This window comes from Nematolebias whitei, chromosome 11, assembly GCF_014905685.2.
Source record: "Nematolebias whitei isolate Nwh7 chromosome 11, NemWhi1, whole genome shotgun sequence".
Lineage (NCBI taxonomy): Eukaryota > Metazoa > Chordata > Actinopteri > Cyprinodontiformes > Rivulidae > Nematolebias > Nematolebias whitei.
In genome coordinates this window covers 21,882,335-21,905,097 of record NC_056508.1, presented here as the reverse complement: position 1 = coordinate 21,905,097, position 22,763 = coordinate 21,882,335, and the positions used below count along the sequence as shown (strand labels likewise).

Genomic DNA, 22,763 nt, shown 5'->3' with positions numbered 1-22,763 from the left:
ATGCATGTTAGGCTGATTGGTAACTTTAAATTGTTCCTAGGTGTGAGTGAGAGAGTGAATGGTTTTGTCTCGTTTGTCTCTGTGTGTCCCCGTGATGGACTGTAGTCCTTCCTAGGGTGTCCCCTGCCTCTCACGCAGTGATGGCTGGACATGGGCACCAGTGACCCCCATGACCTGAAAGGAAGAAGCGGATAAAGATAACTGTAGCTGTGTGTGTTAATGTGTGTAGGATTTAAACCCACAAATTAGCGATAATGAATTCCCTGAGAACAGAGGCGTCTTTGTGGCACAGAGACTCTCAGACAAAGAGCTTCGATCATCAGCCACTCTGAGGCAGCTTTCTCTTGCACCTGCATGCAGCATCCACAGTCTAGCAGCACAGGTCAGATCATAACTTATACGTGTCAAAAAAAAGTGTTATCCTCCATTTTTCCCAAGAAGCAGGCTTTTATTTGATGCAACAAGGATGGGGCACAGTCATGCTTAAAGGTACAGTGCAGACACAGGAGCTCTGCTGTTTTCATGGAAAAGCAGTCCACCTATGTGTTGTTGTTGGCGTGACTTGGCAGTGTGTCACACAGGACAACAGTCATACGGTCAAACACCTGTCTCACCGCCTCCCTGCAGCTTTCATGTCCGATACTACCATGTAAGCCTGAGTCTGGACCAATCACAGCGCAGCTCTGCAGCCTGCAAACATGTCAGCCTGAGTCTGGATGATGCTATACGTGCAGCATGTCCTTCACACACACACGCGCGTGCACACACACTGTGAGAGAGAAGGTCCATGGTATTTCTGTCTCTAGCTCGTCATCCATTCCTGAGAATCTGTCTGACTGCATTACACCACTCAGGAGAATTAAAGCAGCTGCGGCGTGTACACGGACACACACATATGCAAACACAAGCCCATGTTATTGCATAACTAGACATGCACAAGCACGAGTCCCCCCCCCCCCCCCCACTTCATCATGCAGCATGAGCTCACGCCGCCTGCAGGCACTGAAGAGATGGAGTCACTCATCCTGCTGCTGTGTTGTTCTTTAAGGTGGTTTCATTTAAGGTGGAAAGATGCTTGAATTAATAGATGGAGGTAGATGCACATAGGTCTATTTTATTAAACAGTGTCAGACACACAGCATTTGATCCTAAAATACTTTATTCTGTGTGATGGTGAGACCGCTCGCATCTTTTCAGGCCCAAGAGCAAATAACATTTAACTGCTTCTAGTGTTTACATTTTGCAGTCTACTTGTGGGAAAACAAACTATAATTTGAGTATAAAGCTCTGCTTAAATTGTGGACCCCCCCGCACCTCCTTTTTGTTCAAACCCTCTAAATGACTTACCCATAATCTCATGCAGTGTTACAAGGTGTTCTTTTAGTGCTCAAAGTATGTGTTCAGGATGACTCTCTGCTACCACCACACCAGTTTGTAGCCCAGTAGCTGTAAAAATGACTGCATTATAGTGATTTTTGTGTTGGTTCATTTTGATTAGCTGTGATGGCCATCATAAAATGGAGTGACATCAAAGGTTTAACAGTTGTAGATATATATCTAACAGTTCCAATCTATTATATTATATAATCTATTAGTTCCAGACAGTTCAATTTTAATTTGTCCACTGGTTCTTGTGATATTTTGCTAACAGACATTGACATTGTCAATGTCAACTGGTAATGGCAACATTAAGAGCTATGATCCTGCAGAATAGCTTTGGGTATGTGTTGGGGATGATGCTCAACTTCTACAGTGAATTTTAGCTTAACACCAACTGAGCTATGCAGTGAGCTATTTTTAGTTGAATGGGTGCAGGTGGCGGTGGTGGCCATCTTTAAGTTGGTTGACTCCAAAAGTCAATCAGTTGGAGATGCACCTCCAATAAATATTGTCTGAGAGTTTCACTAAAATCTGTCCACTGTTTCATGGGATATTTTGTTAGCAGACAGACAATCACACACATACTCATATACACTGCCAACAACTAGAAAAATTGCATTTCCTGTGACAATGCGGGCAGCACGGTGGTGCAACTGGTAGAGCTGCTGCCTCTCAGCGAGCAGGTCCCTGGTTCAAACCCCGGTCCAGGGGCCTTTCTGGGTGGAGTTTGCATGTTCTCTCCGTGCATGCGTGGGTTTTCTCCGGGTACTCCGGTTTCCTCCCACAGACCAAAAACATGCATGTTAGGCTGATTGGTAACTATAAATTGGCTCTAGGTGTGAGTGAGAGAGTGAATGGTTGTTTGTCTCGTTTGTCTCTATGTGTCCCTGTGATGGACTTGCGACCCGTCCAGGGTGTACCCCGCCTCTCGCACAGTGATTGCTGGACATGGGCACCGGCGACCCCCGTCACCAAAAATGGAATAAGCGGGTAAAGATAATGGATGGATGGATGGGTGACAATGCAGTGTGAATGCTTATTGCTGAAGAAGTTGTTGAAAAACAGCTGAAATTAGGTAAAAACATGCTGAAATGTACCTGCAATGGAAGAAGAACAAGTCTAAATTTGCAGAAGAAAGCAGAAAGAACACATATTTACTGAATTAGGTTTAAATAAACAGAAATTAGCACAAAAATTAGTAAATTAGCTACAAAAGTTTAAATTAACAACAAATAGTGGAAAAGGCAGAAATAAGCTTAAACTACCAGAAGAAAGTGGAGAGAGCACAATTTGCCCATTTAGGTTTAAAGAAGCAGAAATGAGCACAAAAATTGTAAATTGTCTAAAAAAAGCAAAAATTTACAACAACAAAACCCCAGCTGAATAGTAGCTAAAACAGCAAAAAGAAGCTTAAATGACCAAAAGGAAGTGTAGAGAGCACATTTTTGCTGAATTAATCATATTTTTTTTAAATGAATGCCAAAAATTTGGATTTAGCTGAAAATGGTGAAATTAGCATTAAACTGCTAAATAGTAGCTGAAATATCAGAAAAAGCTGAAACTAGCAGAAATAAACTGAAAGGAGTCTAAAAAGCTGAAATTAGCAGGAAGAAGTTAGAAGAAGCACACAAATGTTGTAGTTAGCCAAAAGAAGCTGAAAGGGGAACAAAACTGCTGAAAAAAACAACTAAAAGTAGCTGAAAGTAGCTGCAAAAAAAGTTTAAATTTGCACAAGGAAGCTGAAAGAAGCTGAACCAGAACAAAATGTGACAGGAGCAGTAAAAGGTTGTAAACACATCTAAAGATACGAAGGATGTAAAATGAGCTCAATTCATTTCCTATGAGAAAAAAAGTGACAGAAAAGGCTAAATATTTCAAAAAGCTAAAGTTGCACCAATACCAAAAGCCATAGCAGGATTGTCCTGAAAGAGCTAAAGGGTAAGAGTAATGAGAAATATGCCGACAAACATACGAGGAAATAAATGTATCACAATAGTGTGAATGCTTCATAAACATTCACACAATAAAGGACAATAGAAGCAATAGAATGGACAATAGAAGCAATAGAATAGACAATAGAAGCACTACTATCTTTAAGACACGGATAATATTAAAGGTGATATGACAGATATGGATTATTAAGAGAAGTCTAATGAAAAGCTTGTGGTAAATTCCCTCAGAAATGTCACTGTCAGATTTCCCACCCCTTGAGTTCTTGAGATGTTTTTTGAATTCTCATTTATTGCCTCAGATGTAGATAAACTAGGAGGATGCGTTTGTCCTCAGATCTCAGGGATAGTTTTTTTAACTTTCAGATCATTTGTTGGTACGTTATGATGCTGCGAGTCTCTCTGCTCTCAAAGGGACGGTGTGTGTTCTGCTCAGTTTCTGACAAATCTCTGCTCAAGCCTTGACAACATCTTGATCACAACACGTGGTGTTTCTAATTTATCCTCTTTCCACCTGTTTGTGTGTCCGTGCTCAGGTGGGGAACTACAAACGTGCTGTCAAGAGATTTGACGACGGCCACCGGCTCTGCAACGACCTCATGGGCTGCCTGCAGGAGCGCGCCAAGATAGAAAAAGCCTACGGTGATCAGCTGACGGCCTGGTCCAAGAGATGGAGACAACTCATTGAGAAAGGTGGAGTTTGGGGTTTTGAGATAGTTCTTGAAATAAATAAGTAAAACAAAACGTTTCAGTTTGAAATGAATCGTTTTGTGCGCTCCACTCAGGTCCGCAGTACGGCTCCGTGGAGAAAGCCTGGCTGGGTGTGATGACCGAGGCGGAGAAGGTGAGCGAGCTGCACCAGGATGTGAAGAACAACCTGGTGAACGAAGACGTGGAGAAAGTCAAGAACTGGCAGAAAGAGGCGTATCACAAGCAGATGATCGGAGGCTTCAAAGAGGCTAAAGAAGCAGAGGAAGGCTTCAAGAAGGCTCAGAAACCGTGGGCCAAGAAGCTCAAGGAGGTGAGAGAAACAGATAAGTCCAGGAGTTTATCACGATGGTTGTCTTACAGGAATGTAGGGCGAAAATGTTGAGTTGGTTCAGAGGCAGTTTATTGATTAAAACACGTTTACATGTTTGGGTCTACTCTAGAACAATTCAATTCATTTCAATTCAGTTCAGTTTATTCATATAGCGCCAAGTCACAACAGAAGTCGTCTCAGGGCACTGAATAGAAGCATTCATGTATAAAAATATTAATTTAACATTGTTTATCTGAGGAGCAGACTGCTTTGAGTTTAACTCCATCACAGACTCTCATATTGAGCAAGCATGAAGGCGACAGTGGAAAGAAAAAACTCCCTTATTAGGAAGAAACCTTTAGCAGAACAAGGCTCAGAACAAGCGGCCATCTGCTCCGACCGGCTGGGTTTGAGAGGAACAGATACACAATGGCAGCTCAAGAATCACATGTTAAGATAGAAATAGTATCAAATGAAAACTATTCAATTTTAATATTTCATTTAAGAAAATTAGGTTAATTTGTCCTCTAGTAGTCTAAGCCTGTGGCAGTATAACATGCCAGCCCTAACTATAGGATTTATCAAAAAGGTAAGTTTTAAGTCCAGTCTTAAAACTGGACAATGTGTCAGCCTCACAGACACAAACTGGAAGTTGGTTCCACAAGAGAGGAGCCTGAGAACTGAAAGATCTTCCTCCCATTCTGCTTTTGGAAACTCTAGGAACCACGAGTAAGCCTGCAGTCTGAGAGCGAAGTGCTCTGTTAGGAAAATATGGAACAAATATAGTAGATCTCTATATGGAGCTAGGTTGTTGAGATCTTTGTAAGTTAGAAGTAAGATATAGAAATACATTTTGAATTGACAGGGAACCAATGGAGAGAAGCTAAAACTGGAAAACAGTTTTAAAAACAACAGTTTTAAACAGTTTCAAAACAGCACCGATTTATTTTGGTTAAGAACTTCGAAGCACTGACTTTAGCTGCAGTCAGTGTACAGATTATAGTTACAATCATGACAAACACAATGCTTTTCGTACCGGTATTTATTTCTATTTTATTGTTGTGTCTGTCATCTCTGTTATAGATATCGATTCCAATGAATGACATTCAGTCCACCAGTTCATCTAAAATGCAAATCAAATGTTGCCAACAAAATATCCATGAGGAAAACGTTCAGCAGAACAGATCTTCAACGTACAATATCAGAGCTGTACGATGATCCAAACATCAGCATCAACACGTGTGACAAAGATGGAGATCATTTACAACAAGTCTGTGTCTGACTGTCATTACAGACAGAGAACACAAAATATTTTCACAATAAGTGTAATTAAAACATGGTCTAAAAACGTCTGTTCATTTCAAACTGATTTGATTTTGACTCTTGGGTCAAAATGACCCACTAGACTTCAGTTTTAAGGCTTCGTGGGTCATTTTGACCCAAGGAGGGTTAATAACTACCCTCTTCTTGAAGTGTCCTGACATTAGTTCAGATATATTCAGAAGGAAAGCAAATGCTTAGTCCTGCTAATGTTAATGTTAATTTACTAAACTTTAATTTAAGGCAAAGGTTTGAACAATTAAAACTCACCGACAGACTTAATCCAGTTAATCCTAACTCTAAAACTGAAAAGTCCATTATTTACAAAGTAGAATATTTATGTGCTGGTATTATTGTATTCAGACAGAAACGCAGAACAAGAAGTTTTGTTACGATTGACAGCAGGGGGAGCCTCATGTAACAGTAGTGTCACAACCAGACCAGGTAATGTGGAATATAGAAATTCAGCCACCACAACCTGATGGTTTCACCTTTTCTGGGTGAGTCCAAGTCTTGATTAATAGAGGGTTCAAACCCTTCTTGGCAACACAACCAGTCCGTGTGCCTTTTTCAAAGAGGACGTAAAAACAGATCTTCAGTCTGGTCTGTGGTTCAAAAGCTACTTGGTAAACTATATTTTTTGAAAATTTCTCTTATTTTCTGTTGGAGACAAATATTCTCGCTTTATTTTACTTACTCAAAAGGAGCCACACTCGACAGCAGGAGAAGATTTTAAACAATATTTTACTTGCAAGGTCAGATTTTCAGGACAGGTTACGTAGATATACAGGAAGTACACACGAAGCCCAGTCACGAGAATCTGCCACGAGCTGTGTGCGCAGCTTGTTTTTATACACTTATCAGTTCAGCCGAGCTCACAGACTCTGAGGCGTCGTTGGAGCGACAGCTTCACGCTGCAGCATCACGCTGCAGCCTCACCCAGCTCCTCATCCAGCTCTCTCTGCTATCCCAAACATAGCAGACATAGTAATAAAAATATCCATTAAAAAGTGACCAAAAATTCCCAAACTTTTTCTGTAAATTACTTTGCAGTTGAGTTAGAAACGTTTGATTTCATAAAAACGTAGATATCCAATCAGATTATTTCAAGTTCGTGTCTCCAGGCAGAAACATGTTTGAAAGGAGGTGTCTCATTGGTTAGGACTTCACTGGCAGGAGAGAAGGCTCAGCTCTGTTAAAGTTTTTACAGGAGGATTTTCTTTAACAACTGACAGGAATATGAACCAGTCACAGTCCTCATGAATCGGTGGGACAAAAACAGGACTCTGAGCCTTCGGGAAGGCCCTGCGAGGAGTTTTCTTTTGACCACGTAAATGTTTGTGATGCATTCAACTGCAACACGTAAAGTCAAAAAGCCACTGAAATTATAGTTATTCTTTTTTTTTTAAAAAGTGAACACATTAATGTTTATATTGATAACTTTTTTATTTTTCAGTTGTATTTTGGTTTCATAACATGATCAAGTTTTACAGAAACAGTCATTTTTGTGGGTTATTGTTAAATTTCAGTGTGAACTGTTGAAATTATGTGGTTGTGGTGTAGCTCAGTGGTTCAATGCCACAGACTTGTTCACTCACTGCAGCAAACCCTACAGAAGGGAACAGCCAAAAGAAACTTCTTTACATGTTGTACTTGAACGCCAGGGACTGGGTGAGCTGCAGGGGCTTCTGGGTAGTCTTGGGACAGAAATAGGTGGACTTTATCAGGCTGTGTGTTCAGATGGGTTGTCCATGTTGGCTGTTCTGTTTAGTGTTGACATTTACGTTCAGGTTGTTTTAGTGACTGTGAAAGAAATGGCATTATAAGTCAGATGTTTTACTTTATGCATAAGAAGGGAGAAAGCACATTTTGTTCAGCGAGCTCCTGAATTGTGAACTAAAAGTAAAGTGATGTGATCAAACTGCGACTCCATAATTTCTTTAATGTCAGCTTGTTTGAGGTTGTTACATTACTTCCTGACTGAAGGCCTAACTCTTATAGTCACGCTTCACCACTGGTTTACAGTAATGAGCTTGTGAATGTAAAAACAATAATCCTGATTATTATTTTATTCTCATTCTATCTCAAAGTCAGTCATTTTACAGTTCTCTGTGTCCACTCGTAGATATTGAACTCCTAATAAAGATTAAAGTAGCATTCCTAGGCTGAATGTCCATTACTTGCCACCGTTCATGCCAACGGTGATTTGTGCAATCTGTTAGTGCTCAGACTGTGTGTTAGGGCTGACTCTCAGCTACTACCACGCCACATTTAAGATCAACATTTGTACAAACCACTGCTGCGATGACCATTTTAAACTGAAGATAAGTAGTTTTCCTCTTCTGAGTCTCTTTGGGAACATCAGATTGTGCGTCTGTGACAATGCCTGCTTTTGGACGTGCAGATGGAGGCAGCTAAGAAAACGTACCATATGGCCTGCAAGGAGGAGAAGCTAGCTGCAGCCAGAGAGGCCAACGGCAAAACTGAGGCTTCTGTCACACCAGACCAACAAAAGAAACTTCACGAGAAAGTGGACAAGTGCAAACAGGACGCGCAGAAGGTAAACACCATAAAGTCCTCTGGTAGTTTCAGTTTGAGAAGAGGAAAATGGGAGGATGTTAACTAAATAGAAATAACACTGTTTTTTTCTTTTTCAGGCTAAAGAGAAGTATGAGAAGTCTTTGGATGAGCTGAACAAGTGCACCCCGCAGTATATGGAGAGCATGGAGCAGGTGTTTGACCAGTGCCAGCAGCACGAAGTCAAGAGACTGACCTTCCTCAAGGAGGCCTTGCTGGACATCAAACGCCATCTTAACCTCACTGAGAACCAAAGGTTAGCCAGGCCCGGAAGAAACAAGTTTTACAGTGTCTACCTGCAACTCGTTTTTTCTCGTTCCTCAGCAGCCTGTCAGGATAGTCGTGCGGATCGTTCTCAGAGTAATTCCGCTGCCTCAGGGGATCATGCATGTCATGGTTGGACCGTCTCTGGCTGCAGCCAGTCGCTACCGTTCTCCTTCTGACCTTTAAGTTCCCTGAGCTAAACGCAGCGACACCAGAGCTCCTGTCGCTGCGGGTTCTGTAGTAACCCTTTAGATTTTATCCAGCCTTCCAGACAAAATGACCACCGGAGTCTGAACTCACATGACAGGAGGTAAAATTACAACGTGTCATTGTAATACTCACCTGGCACTTAAACATTGGAAGACAAGATGGTTAACTGTTAGCAGTGACAGAACGCACAAAGTTAATACCTAAACCTCACACATTTAAAGGACATTCAAAAGGTGGCCCTTACAAGTCACAGCTCATTTTTTTAAATGTGGCAAGATTATAATTAATTAATATTTTACCTGTTGTAGGCAAAGTCAATTTGGAGAAACAGAGTTTACCATATTTTCCACCGTATATGTCGCTCCGCCCTATAAATCGCATCAGTTCAAATATGTCTAATAAAGTGGAAAAGTCCATAAATATGTAATTTGTCGTATACGTCGCATCTATTATGCGTCACCACTGACGCGTCGAGTTTGTTACGTGTCACCGCTGACAACCCAGAAATGTGGGCCGAACTGGGAAATGTGGGCCGGTGTTGTACCAAAAATCGATTGGCTGTTAAATGGTGACCGTGGGAGCGTGCACAGGAGGACTTTAACAAGAATTTAACAAGATTAACACTTAAAAGCAATTATTTGTTTGCTCGAAATTATAGTAAAGGTGTGTCACAGTCTAACTTTTGCTTAATAAATGCACTTTGATGGTCAAATCAGCTGCATTTTCTACAGCCGATATGCGGAAACATGAACGTGCAGAAGTCGACTCGCTGTGCATTTCTTCTAAATTAACCAAGATAACCACAATAAAACAATTATTTGTTAGCTTAACTTTATAGTAAAGGTGTGTCTCAGTTGACCTTTTACTTAGTAAATGCACTTTGACGGTCACATCAGTTTCATTTCGCCGGGGCGGCGCAGCAAAATGAAGCTGATTTGATGGTTGCTCCAGGCAGACGACAGTGTCAGTCTATGGCAGGCCAACTGTGTCATTAATAGCCACTTTTACGTAATACATGATACAACGGCATGCCTTAAATAAGTCTGACCAGAGTGATACGCTAACGGCTAGTTCAAGGAAATCTATTGTGGTTTGCTACTGCTTCAACAGAACTTCAATCTACAATGGTTCATTCAAACACTAGTTTAAAAATATTTACGATATCCTCAATTTCTCATTAAACAGTTATTTGTGTAAGCTTGGGTAGTTATTTGCAAACATAACTTTAGGGAAGAGACGAAAAAGCTCGGAGAGTGGTTCAAGAGAAAAATAGAAGAGCTGATGTGGCAACAAACTACTCACAAAGAAATGGTTGGGAAAGCATGAAGGAAGCAAACATGGCACAGCTTTACAGCTTAATGCCAGGACGAGGAAATGAAGCCAAGGGGCTGATTGTTAGAGGACACTAACGAGGGAAAAATAGCAAACATCTGGGGAGACAACGAGGATCAGGTGAGCATGGGAGGAGCAGGAGTTGAGTACAGGAGGGGAAAACACTGGGGAGAACCGAACTGGAGGAAAACACAAGAAACTCAAAAAACAGGAAAATACAACATAAACCACAAAGTAGTGTTGTGATACTTGAGACCAGTCTTGGTCTTGAGATTGGTCTCAAGACCACGTTTTGATGGTCTCGGTCTTGTCTCGGACATTGAGAACTCTGGATTTTATTTCAAGACCAGTCAAGACCACAACTGTGGAAATATCACTAAACTGTCAGAATATTGTCCAGTTTATTTGTTAAAATCTTTGTTTTTATTGGATGCAAAACGTACTGGTTCAAATCCAAGTGATAACGTGACCCATTGCTAAATACATGTTTTAGTTACCGCTGTCACGCCCACCCCCATTCACTTGCACATGGTTCTGTACCAACAGAACATTACAGAACAGAACATAACGTCGCAACCAGGGGTGAAAGTAAGCTGGTACAGTCCGGTACTGCGTACCACTAAAAGATTCTGCGCCGGTACGCAGTACCTGGAAGAGATTCTCTAGCAATAAGCAGTCTAAACCACGACTTAATCAGTGGATAATTTTTTTTTTTTTTCTAATTTCAAATTGTTTCTGAACTGTTTGTTCTGTGCTGGAGCCTCAGCTCTCTACTGCGGTGAAGTTAATTTTACGTTGGATGTTGGATATTCGAGCTCCATGGCTTCAGCGGTGTGTTCCTCTCGTTCGATCCGAAGCAGGCAGTCGGATTTCGGTCAGCTGAGCTCAGTCTGCCCCTCCTATGAGACGTAATAGTTCACTTAGGAACCATCAACAAATTACCGAACCAAACACTCTTCAGAAACAAAAATTAATATATTTTACATCATTTGATCCATTGAAATAAAACTAATGTTAAACCACTCTAATAGACCTGACACACAAGACACCATCATTTATTTCTCATTTTAAATCATTTTCTAATTAGTTATTGAGTGAAAACCATGATTTTTGAACAAATAAATTATGTAAAATGAGAAGATGCTTTAAAATAAGAAATAAATGTGGCTGTTTTGTCTGTCAGCTCTAGTAGAGTAGTCTAACATAAGTTTTGTGTCAGTGGGTCACATGACATGAAAATTATTGTGCAAAAATCACTGAATGATTTCTTTTTTTATGTAGTTTTGAAAATTTACAAAGGCTGATACATTCATTCAAAAGCAAACTTAATGTTGCAGTATGTAACTTTTATTAAAAATATTTTTATAAAGGTTACATATGTTTTTTACATATTTATTCAAACTGTCACTATGTCGTGACAGTATAGTATAAGATAATCTGTGAAAAGACTGAGCTCCAAGACTTGAGGTCTTGGTCTTGACTTGGTCTACCCCCCTCCGTGTTGGTCTCGGATCCCAAAAGTCTTGGTCTTGCCTCGGTCTTGGTACACTCTGGTCTTGGTCTTGACTTGGTCTCGGTTTAGGTGGTCTTGACTACAACACTGCCACGAAGGGAATTAAACTAAAAGATGAACACAAGGAATAAAACAGACACAGACTATGACAAATTACTAATAGCAGCAGATAGCTGTAGCACATTCTGCAGGAATATTATATTTGATTGTGTTCCTGCTGGAACTAGCTATTAGTTCCTAAGTCCGGTCAGAATTAGACAATTTTTTTTAAACCAGGGCTGTTCAAAATGTTATCTGTGACAGTTAAGATATTTACTGTCCGTACTCTATCCTCAGAACCTTACTTCAGACGCTCTAAATCATCATTTTTAGCCAATTATTTTTGATATTTTGAAAGGGCTCTGCTGTATTTTAGTCTTCTTGCAGACTTCCTGTTTTTCTGCGCTCATCTATTTTATTTCAAGCATGACATTTTTAATGAATAAAATCTAAATCAATATGCACAGTGGCCACGACACAGATAGGCTATTAACACATAGAGATGGACTGCATGCTTCATCGTTTAAATTGAAATAAAGCACGTGACAAACAAGTTTAAAGTTATTTAGTTTGATTCTTCTTGCGTCACATTCAGCCCAACATGCTTCAAACTGATTCATCTTCACATTAGCCTCAACCAGCTGTGGATTTCTCATTAGTGGTCCGATTCCCAACACTAATTAATTGAGCGTTCAGTTGATGGCATTCCTGACTAAATTAATTTAGCTCAGAATGCATGTTTGTCATGCTACGGGTATGCAAATGTAATTAAAGGTTGGAGCAAGTTTTCACTTCCTTTAAACAAACCTTTCAGAGAAAACCTTAGATAACTGTACTGCATGATTTCATTAATCTTAAATTTAGACTTTTTATTTATTTATTTGTTACTTTTTTACAAATTTCACATTTCTTTTTTTACTGTCTCAAATCATTGGATAAATTACTACAGGACGTTGCTTAGAAATAACCACAACATATTTTTTCACCTAAAGTTAGTCGTCTACACATCAAATGGAGAATGATGAATGCACATTTTTCAGGCATTTAGGTAAATTTTGGCAATATTCCCAGTCACATTTTCATAAAACACAACAAAACTCCGGCCAAATACTTAAAAGAATAGGTTGGTTATTTGTAAGTAATATTCTGTCAGATGGTCGATAGTTAGCATCAGTCATAGAGCGCAGAGTTTAGAGAAAGACCATATTTTCCGCCGTACATGTCGCACCGCCCTATAAGTTGCATCAGTCCAAATATGTCTAATAAAGTGGAAAAATCCATAAATGCGTTGCTTTGCATTTATTATGCGTCACCGCTGATGCGTTGCGTTTGTTACGCGTCACCGCTGACAACCCGGAAATGTGGGCCGGTGTTGTGCCAAAAATTGATTGGCTGCCAAATGGCAGCCGCGGGAGCATGCACTGGAGGACTTTAACAAGAATTTAACAAGATTGACACAAAAACAATTATTTGTTTGCTTGACATTATAGCAAAGATGTGACTCAGTTGAACTTTTACTTAATAAATGCACTTCAATGGTCAAATCAGTTGCATTTCACCGGGGCGGCGCAGCGAAATGCAGCTGATTTGATGGTTGCTCCAGGCCAGCTGGATGACGGTGGCAGGCTATGGCAAGCCAATTGTGTCATTAATAGCCACTTTTACCTATTACATGACACAACGGCATGCCATACTACTCGAGTGCCATCTAGTGGCTGAAAATGATAGTGTTCCATATTTTCAGTCAGAATTAATGAAAACAGTCATATCTCAGCCAAAAATTGGTTTATAAATATGGGAAGAAAAAAATCATAAATACGTAGCTTTGACGTATAAGTCACAGGGTATGCAAATTATGAAGAAAAAAAACCCCGCAACTTATAGGCCAAAGAATACGGTAGTCTTTGCCCAGGCTAGGCTAATGGCTAACCAAACAATGGCATGTTTTAGTATGTTTTCAGCATCATAAAACTATTTTTTTCAAAAGTTTCACACCAAAGGATGCCACATTAGCTAATACTAACTCTATGATCTCTTGCACGACACAGATTGTTCCGTTTGTTGCGTTTTTTAGAACTGAACAACATTCAGCTGTAGCAGAAGGCCGACATTCACATAGTAACAGGGACGTTGTTCAGGTCAGAACAGCAACAAACTCAACAAAGGATGTCATGCAAAAAAGTCCCCATTTAAAAGTAACTTAGACAGATTTGTCTTTTAAGCCTGAAAAACAATATAAAAGGCGTCCAAGTTTAGTTAGCCATTAGCCTAGCTAAGGAAGACCTGCTCCATTCACCTTATTCCATGGTCGATGACTGATGTTGTGGCTGATAAAGTATTAACTATTGATAACTATTGAAAGAACATCGTGGCACAGTTGGTAGAACTGTTGCATCTCAGTGACCATATCCCGGCCGGGGGCCTTTGTGGATGGAGTTTGCATGTTCTCTCCGTGCATGTGTGGGTTTTCTCCGGGTACTCCGGTTTCCTCCCACAGACCAAAAACATGCATGTTAGGCTGATTGGTAACTCTACATTGTCCCTAGGTGAAAGAGTGAATGGTTGTTTGTCTCGCTTGTCTCTATGTGTCCCTGTGATGGACTGGAGACCTGTCCAGGATATCCCCTGCCTCTCACACAGTGAGCGGCTAAAAATGATGGATGGATGGATGGATGGATGGATGGATGGATGGATGGATGGTTGATTGAAAGGACATCACTTTAAAAATGAACAAATTATCTATTTAAACATTTAAAGGCTTTAGCTTGTGAAGTAACTTCAGTGGGGCTAAATTTTTGTTGGCAACAATCTCGTGTCCCTGCTGTCCCTTTCATGGACTCTGTTTGTCCCATTTTCCTCTCCTTAGCTATTCCACAATATACAGAGAACTGGAGCGTACGATTCTGGCTGCAAACACACAGGAGGACCTGAAGTGGTTTAGCAACAACCATGGCCCAGGGATGCTCATGAACTGGCCTGCATTTGAGGTGCGACTCCAAGCCCTTTGAACAAAAACACACACTCAAATCCAGTTCTTTGCTTCCATCTAATTTGCTTTCGTGGCTTTGTTCACACTGTTTACACCAGGAGTACAACCCAGACCAGGCAGCTGCTCCTCCAAAGAAGAAGAAACCAGACGGAGCCCCGCCCACTCCGAGCACTGACCACGTGGCTCCACCTGGTGACCGGAGCAGGTCAGTTCTGTCATTCATCAGAATAAAACATGTTAGAGCATAAAATTAGGGTTAAATTAATACCTTTAAATGTCAAGAAATTACTTTTTTTTTTTTTTTTTAATAAACAAATCCCATGCAGAACGTTTTGAGATTCTTTGGGGGGTTGTATTTGAAGAGGTTTAGCATCAAATTTCACATCAAATTGCCCCCTCTCTTCCAGTGTGAGCAGCTATGACAAGAACCAAGCTTATTCAGCCGAGTGGTCCGATGACGAGCAGCCCGCAACGTACTCCAGCAACGAGAACGGTGGGAACAGGAACTCGTTCGAAGACGACTCCAGCACTGGGAAAGGAGTCCGTGTGCGTGCCCTCTACGACTACGATGGCCAGGAACAGGATGAGCTCACCTTCAAAGCGGGTAATTATCTCCGGACGCAGCAGGTGACACGGGGAATGGGATTATAGCTGCAGAGAGAGAGAGAGGAGGAAACGACAGGCTGCAGCACAGTGATGCAGGTGCTCAAAAAGCAACAACTTTGCCTTGATGTATGCTCTAAAGCTGCCTTTCTCTGCAGCAAATAGCAGCGATTAGTCAATAATAGCTAGTTAGAAAACAAATTACAGGCTCTTTGCACCAATTAGCGCAAGCTGTTTGTGGAACGGTCCAAAAAGTGCATTAGAGGTGCACACTGGCATGAAGAATGATTGAAAACAAGCTATAGACTGAAAAATAGCAGCTGAACAAACAGCTGTGTCCTCATCTTAGATCCCCTCTGACCACTGAGATATCCAGTCATATATTATTGATTTGTTATTATTGTAATATTTGACATGTCTGACCATGATTAGGAGCATACTAAACTTTATCTAAGCACGTGCAAAGTAATTACTTTTAAGAGCTTGCTTGTTCCGGTTGCCGTAGAAAAAAAAGGAGATTCCCAAAACAGAGCGAGGTGTATTTCACCTGATTTATTTTCAATGCTTTGGAGAGCAGTCCACTGTTCACAGTAGATTTGCACTCGGGTCCAAATAATCCGAACCGACCCGGCCACAGCACGCAGCCATCATCTCCGAATCCACTCGATCCGACAAATTAACAGTTAATTACAGGTGTAGTATGACATATCCTGTGATATATTCATCAATTAAACGAGTTCTTTCATTTTTCTGGACTGCATAACATGCGTGCATTGAATTTAATAAAATGTGGACGTGAGACGTTAATTATCTTTGACCCATCAAAATGAATGCGGTCATTTATTAACAGAATCAAGTTTAACACATCACACATTTACATTAATTGGCAAGAATTGAAAAATAACGACAGCTTATCAATCAGTTTTATAGGAGTGAGAACAATACGGCGATTGTTTTCACTTTTCAGCAGAACAGCAGACATCAAATCACACGGCGGTGATTGAGAACTTTGCTTCAGACATTTCTAAAAATATCTGTAATGATTTTAGCAGATAGAAGAATTTTAAAGATTGAAGTTTAGAGGAAGGGAGATGGTGTGTGTATGAGTGAAAAGTGTTGACAGGACGACACCCTCCATCCGACCCAGCTTTCCTCGGTACGCTCGGTAGTGGACTAGACTCATTACCTCTCTGAAGATGAATCAGCGGAAGAGGAGCTCCAGTTAACGCTACCTTTCAGCGTCTCCGTAGGATGGCAGAGATATATCCGGAGTGGTGACGCGACTTCGTCAACAACAGTTCACCTCAACAAGTGGACTTCACATGAGTGGAGTCCATCAGAGTTCCACTCAGAGGTGGAAGATTTATAATCCCATAAGACTCGGGAGAGCTCTGTGGTCATGTCCTGTTTCCCAGCTTGGAACTTCGACCCAACAGGAACTGGGGAGAACTAGGAAGTACCGACATTTAAAGAGCTCTATTTCCGGTGCATTTGAGAGCCTCTGATTGGTCGGTGGACCAGAACAGAGGTGTGTTTTGTGATGTAAGGTGTTATTAAAAGTCAAGGAAAAGATTCAGATTGTTTAAGAACAGACAGAAAGATTGTTATGGAGAATTCAGACTTCGTGGAGCCACCTCTCCCAGTATCTCGCTGTAAAAGTTAAACATGACATTTCTTTTCAGTAAACTTTCAGTTGACCGAAACTTGAACTTCGACACACTTACAAAACTTGTTCACTTCAAAGCAGACGATCAAGAAATTGAATCATTACTCTGTAACGTACTCTAACTTGATTTCACTTTGAAATGAGGATTAAAAATCATTATTACTGTTTTAAGTAAATAAAAATGAGTAGTTCACTTCAACATGTAAACATTGTTTGAACTAACACAATTTGATTATCAAAACATTTGTAAAATAGTAATGATCATAGAGAATTGTCTTTTTCCACTTGATTAATTCAAGAAAGAAAGTCTCAGGATGGGTCAACCTGTATTTCTGGATGCAAATCAATGAAATGACAGTTTCTGACCATATGATCCTAAGGTCAAGTTTTGACATCAGGTCAAGTTCACTACACAGGTCAGAACCTGAAGAAACCCCAGACATTTTTAATTAAGCATATATCACCGTCTATAATTAACAGTTGGCGGACGCGCACGGCTGAGTAAAGGGTGTAGAAGATCGGAGCTGAGGAGCCGTCAAAGTGCACTAAATGCTTCTGCCTGCGTCCTGCTCTGACATGTCAGATATTTTGTGATCTCACCTGTTTGGGTCGTCGGCCGCACGCGTCCGCTGAGTGCAGCGGCTGAATGAACGTCCATTTGGACTGATGGATCGCTGGCAGTAGTCCATCTGAAGCTTAACTGAACTTTTTACCTGTTTCAACCTGCCGTTCAGCCTGCGGTGAAATGGCTGCATGCGGCAGGTGCTGTATGGCAAGCCATGTTTGCATATATTGGATCGTCAGCTGCACGCGTCCCTGACGCAATAAAAAGTCTGACACCGACCCGACCCTCACATTAAGCACATTATTATAGCCCGGCCTAGTCAGAATCAGAGTGGGCGGGGTCGGGCTCCGGGTTAAAAATGACAGCGCTAGTTCACAGAACATGCAATTCCAAGATTACACTCTATCAGTGTTCTCATCCGTGAGAAACCCTGACCTGCTCTAACTCTCTGGGCGAGACAAATTAGTTTTATAGAATAACCTCCAGCCCAGGCTTCCACGTGCAAGCTGTCATCGAAAGGTCCACCTGAAGACAGGAAGGAGTGGATCTGAGTCAAGGACTCTGCCTGAGACATGTCACCATATCATGTCAACTCTGTCACATTAATATAATATCAGGCAACCCTTGAGGATATCAAAACAATCAGTTCTTTCTGTTCCTCACTGACTGGTCAGTAAGAATGACTACATGGGACCGTTTATCGTTCTCAATCACAGTCAGTAAATAGGACATAATGTCTAAATCTCCTTCTTAAGTAGAACACAGATGACTCATGATGAATGCATGAAAATACAGTCTCAACACGGTTTAGACAGAAATGAACTGAGGTGATGTAGAGCTTTTTCAATCAGATTTATGATCTATCTCTTAAACTTCATCCATCCATTATCTTTTACTCGCTTCTTCAATTTTTGGGTCACGGGGGTCGCCGGTGCCCATGTCCATCAATCCCTGTGCGAGGGGCGGGGTACACCCTGGACGGGTCGCAAATCTCTAAAACTTAATTTGCCATATTGTTACATGACAGTCGTCAGCCTTCATATGAATTAAATGTGTGGATGTAACTTTGGATTTTACAAAAGGCCAAAATAATGCATTGTTTTATTTATTTATTTATTTTGAAGGGCTAGATGAAATACTAGATTTAATGCCGCATCACCTGTGAGGCTGTTTGCCCTCTGGTAGCAGTCAACTCTTGCTGTCTCCATCCAGACTCCGTCCTCCACCTGCTCCTTGTACACATTTTGAGTTATCACCAACCAAAGAGAGGACTTTGTGCGGTATCACTTTACAATAAGGCTCCTCTTATAGATGCTAATAAATAGTTTATAGATATGCTATTCATTCCTATATAAACACTTTATAAATCATTAATAACTGCTTATTATGCATTAATTATGGGTGACAGAGACAAAACTGACCAGTTTCTTGCCAAATAATGAGCCAAATCTGTTCACCTATGTATTTAATCTAGAGATGTTGTATTAAACATTTCACACTAAGTTACTACCTTCTAAGCCCAATAAGTATTTGCAAACCTGTTTCTTTAGCATATATTGTACTTTATCACTGCATTATAATATTATATCCTCTCTGAGAGGAAAAACAACTCTCTGAACTCACACACATTAATTTGGCATTAGTTAGTGACAAACATCCGTAAACTTTTACCAAAAGTCCCTTGACAACATGAAGTTACACTTTCAGGATTAAAGAAGTTTAACGTCGTATGCACAGCAAGACACGGTCATAAGAAATAAGAAATGAGCTTAATTTGAGGTGATATCATGTAGAGCAAGTGGTAAAAGTGCAAATATGTGTGCAGTTGTCTGTTCCTCGTGCTGATTCAGCAGCCTGATGGTTTTTGAGTCTGGTGGTCTTTGCGCTCACGCTCCTGTGTCGTCGTCCAGAAATCAGCAGTCCTCAATGAAGTTTTGAGCTCTCTTTGTGACCCGGTTGGTGCAAATGTCCCGAAGAGATGGTGGTTGCACTACTCCTCAGATGAACTTTGGTGTTTTGAGTACCTGCAGAAGAGCCTTCCTGTCCTGAGTGCTGCACTTCCTGTTCCACACTGAGGTGGACTTTCCTCTGTATGTGCAGGAGCTGTTGAGGAGTTTGAAGGGTAATCCAAATGTCCTCAGCTTCCTCAGAAAGAAATAGAAATTTGGGTGGACTACATCTGTGCTATATTATAGATCCTTTATACGAGATGACAATCTCTAATGTATGTGGGCTGTTTCATCAAGTGAAAAGCTTCATCCCATTTTATCTTTTCTACATCTCTAAGGCCCTTTCAGTCCACCGTGTGGTTCAGCCCCATCTGGCATTTGCCAACACTGTAAAATTGCCATTCTGAGCCTCCTCCACAAGGCTCTCTTCCTGGCTCTGGCTTTATTTGTTATGAAAACTTTATTTATTTTTTTAGTTTTTTTAATAGTGTGAAATTGAGGTTATAGCAGCCTCCAAGAAATTACATTTATTGGCTGACCATGCTGTATTCTGCTTCTACTTCCAACTTGTGTTTTATTTTTAGGCATAGAGGAACATTTCAAGGAAGGACAGCATTAAATCACCAGACCAGTTTATTCCTGGGAGTTTAAACAGTGTTCTCAGTGGGATTACGAAGACTATTAAAAGCAATGGTTCTGACGTTTTGAAGCGGGGTTCTAAGGAAAGGTTACGAACAATTATTATCTTACTTGTTGCAGACAGTAAAATAAAATCTAACGTGTAAAAGCATGGTTCCTACAAACATCTAGCATGCACGATTAAATGTTGATTTTTCCTCAACAGGTGAAGAGCTGACCAAGATCGAAGACGAAGACGAGCAAGGCTGGTGTAGAGGTCGTTTAGACAGCGGCCAGGAGGGACTGTACCCAGCCAACTACGTTGAGCCCATCTAGTCTCATAAATTGGACAGAGACGTGCCGCTGGAGGCAGCTTGAACCGCCCCGTCCAACTGTACCGCACATAGCCAGAGACTTAAGAGCAAAACATCCCTTTGCCCCACAGAAGAGCCAAGCCTAAAAACTTAGTAAGCTAAAAAATAAAATTAAAAAAAAGACACTGTATCAGTATAACATATTTTATCCAGCATCGGGGGGAGGGTGGACTAACACAATCAAAAGCAGCAGTTATTCCAGTGTATACGCACTCAGCTACAACATCCAAACCGTGCAGGAACACATTGCTTCCCCCTGCAGCTGTAGGCCTCAAACAGCAGCTCATTATATCTCTCAGTGTTTTACAGTGCGTTCTCTTGTGAAAAAGGGAAGATAATATAATCAGTTTGACCCGTTTAACAAAGATGAGCTTCTCTAACCTGCATTGTATATATTACAGTGTGATGCCATTTTGTGTAGCATTGTTAACGCTGTGTGCATCGTTCTTACGACAGGAATGCTGTGTAGTGTTTAAAGTACCACCAACAGTATCCTCGTTTTTTGTTCATTTGTTTGTTTGTTTTTTCTTCGCAGTTTGGTCCAGCCTCTTTTCCGGTGTGTGTGTGCGTGTGCGTGTGTGTTTTGAACGGTTTCTGAACTTGCATAGCAGCATGCGCTATGCAAAGACTTTGCATTCCCCCGTATCCCGCCGCCTCGTTGAGGCTACAACTTGATGCAACACTTCAACTACAAATGCAGCATTACACACGCTTCTGGACATGCACGTGCTTGTGATTTCACAAGAAAAGGCTTCTTGATGAACTGAACTTTACATTTGCTTTTGTTTTGTTGTCGTTGTTGTTGTTATTATTTCAACATCTGTGTCATCCTCAGCATTGTAAATCCTTTGGCATCCTCATGCAAAAAAAAAAAAAAAACCCAAGGAAAGGATTTACGATATGCTGCAGAAGCTTTGATTGATGGTTCAAACAAATCTCACTTTAATCAACTTCTGCTCACAAGACATACATTCCCTCATTGCCAAGTTGGATCAAGTCATCTTGAGGGTGCCACTGCATTGTAAGAAGGACGTGCAGAACCATATCGACTCGTTCCGAGAGCAAAAGGCCAATGTGGACATGCTGAGACGTTACTGAGCAACAGACTACTGTCTGAAGATAGACACCTCTCCAACAGGACATGAATGTACTAGTGATTGGACATAAGAGGGTCCAAACATTGACATAAGACACCCTCTTTGAATGCACTAGGTACGTGACTCATTTCCCTGCTGAGCCAAAGAACGACCCAGTAACTATCAGTTTGCTCTTCATGCATATCTTATGAGAAACCTCTGAACTCGTAGTTGCTTCCCAGTCCACCTAAAACTTCCTTTGTCTGCAAAAACTGCTAAAAGACACAAGAGTGGTGCCCTGCACACCCATGGTGGCTTTCAACTTTTTATTCGTTATTTGCGCTCTAATCCTATTTATATAAGGAGTTTGCATTCCTCAAACTTTAACTAGTGAGTTGCAGCTAAATCTCTGATAAGTTGGGGAAAATACTTGTTTTTGATAACATGGTTAGGAACGTTCCAGAAGCTGCAGGGGGTCAGATGTGGTTAGCTCCGTGTCGGAAACAGGAGTCGCACAGATTTTGCTCTCACGCATGAGGAGGAACACATCACCAGCTTACAAGGTGTGTCTTAGATTACAGCTGTCCAGAATAGCAAAAACGATTTGTGTTGTCAAGACTGTCGCACATGCTCAGTGCAAACACACACACGCATACAAAGACTCACGTTTTAGACCAATACACACAAGTTCAAACACATAATCTGCACCACCAGGTTAATATTTTGGGATAAAACATCTTTATCATCCAGTGTGTATGAGTTGTGTAAATGTCATAAAATGTAAAAAAAAAAATTGATTTAAAAAAATGCAAGTGACTGACTATAAAAACAAAAATGTAGTGTTATACATGTAAATGTGTTTCATTCGATTACAGCAATGGAAAACATATTCAGTAATAGGTACATATGAATTTTATCGCAATGGAGTTGTCGGTGTATCATAAAAGGCGTGACGTTCTCCCACGCTGTCAGATTTGTATATGATGATGTAATTTAAAGATTATATTCTATTGTAATTGTATGTTTGTGTTGAGTTGAAAATGAGACCTATGTTGACACAGTAAAAAGGTGTACATGTAAATGCTTTTTTTTTATGTTGATCTCTTCCTTATGCACACAGGGGGATGCAGCTCACATTGTGGAAAAAACCCCGTATTAGCAGTCCAGAAGATGTATGTTCATAGTGATGTACTTTTATCTCCTAACTGGTGTAGTGCCTGTTCATCTTGGTGTTACAAGAAGTTCATTTAAATATGCATAAAGGTGATTATGATCACAGATAATAATGACCATAGTATATACATATACATATATATAT

The 22,763-nt window shown here is 40.7% G+C and overlaps 1 protein-coding gene across 1 annotated transcript in view; it reads left to right on the top strand.

The window, feature by feature from the left end:
• LOC119417534 (protein kinase C and casein kinase substrate in neurons protein 1) overlaps positions 1–21,248 on the top strand; it is a 51,539-nt gene extending 30,291 nt beyond the window's left edge. Inside the window, exons 3-10 of the mRNA XM_037684758.1 lie at positions 3,866–4,022; positions 4,115–4,350; positions 8,075–8,230; positions 8,328–8,503; positions 14,472–14,592; positions 14,693–14,799; positions 15,002–15,198; positions 20,222–21,248. Of these exons, the coding sequence (XP_037540686.1) occupies positions 3,866–4,022; positions 4,115–4,350; positions 8,075–8,230; positions 8,328–8,503; positions 14,472–14,592; positions 14,693–14,799; positions 15,002–15,198; positions 20,222–20,331 (1,260 nt within the window). The 3' untranslated portion in view covers positions 20,332–21,248. The remainder of the gene's footprint in view (positions 1–3,865; positions 4,023–4,114; positions 4,351–8,074; positions 8,231–8,327; positions 8,504–14,471; positions 14,593–14,692; positions 14,800–15,001; positions 15,199–20,221) is intronic.
• The last annotated feature ends 1,515 nt before the right edge of the window (positions 21,249–22,763 follow it).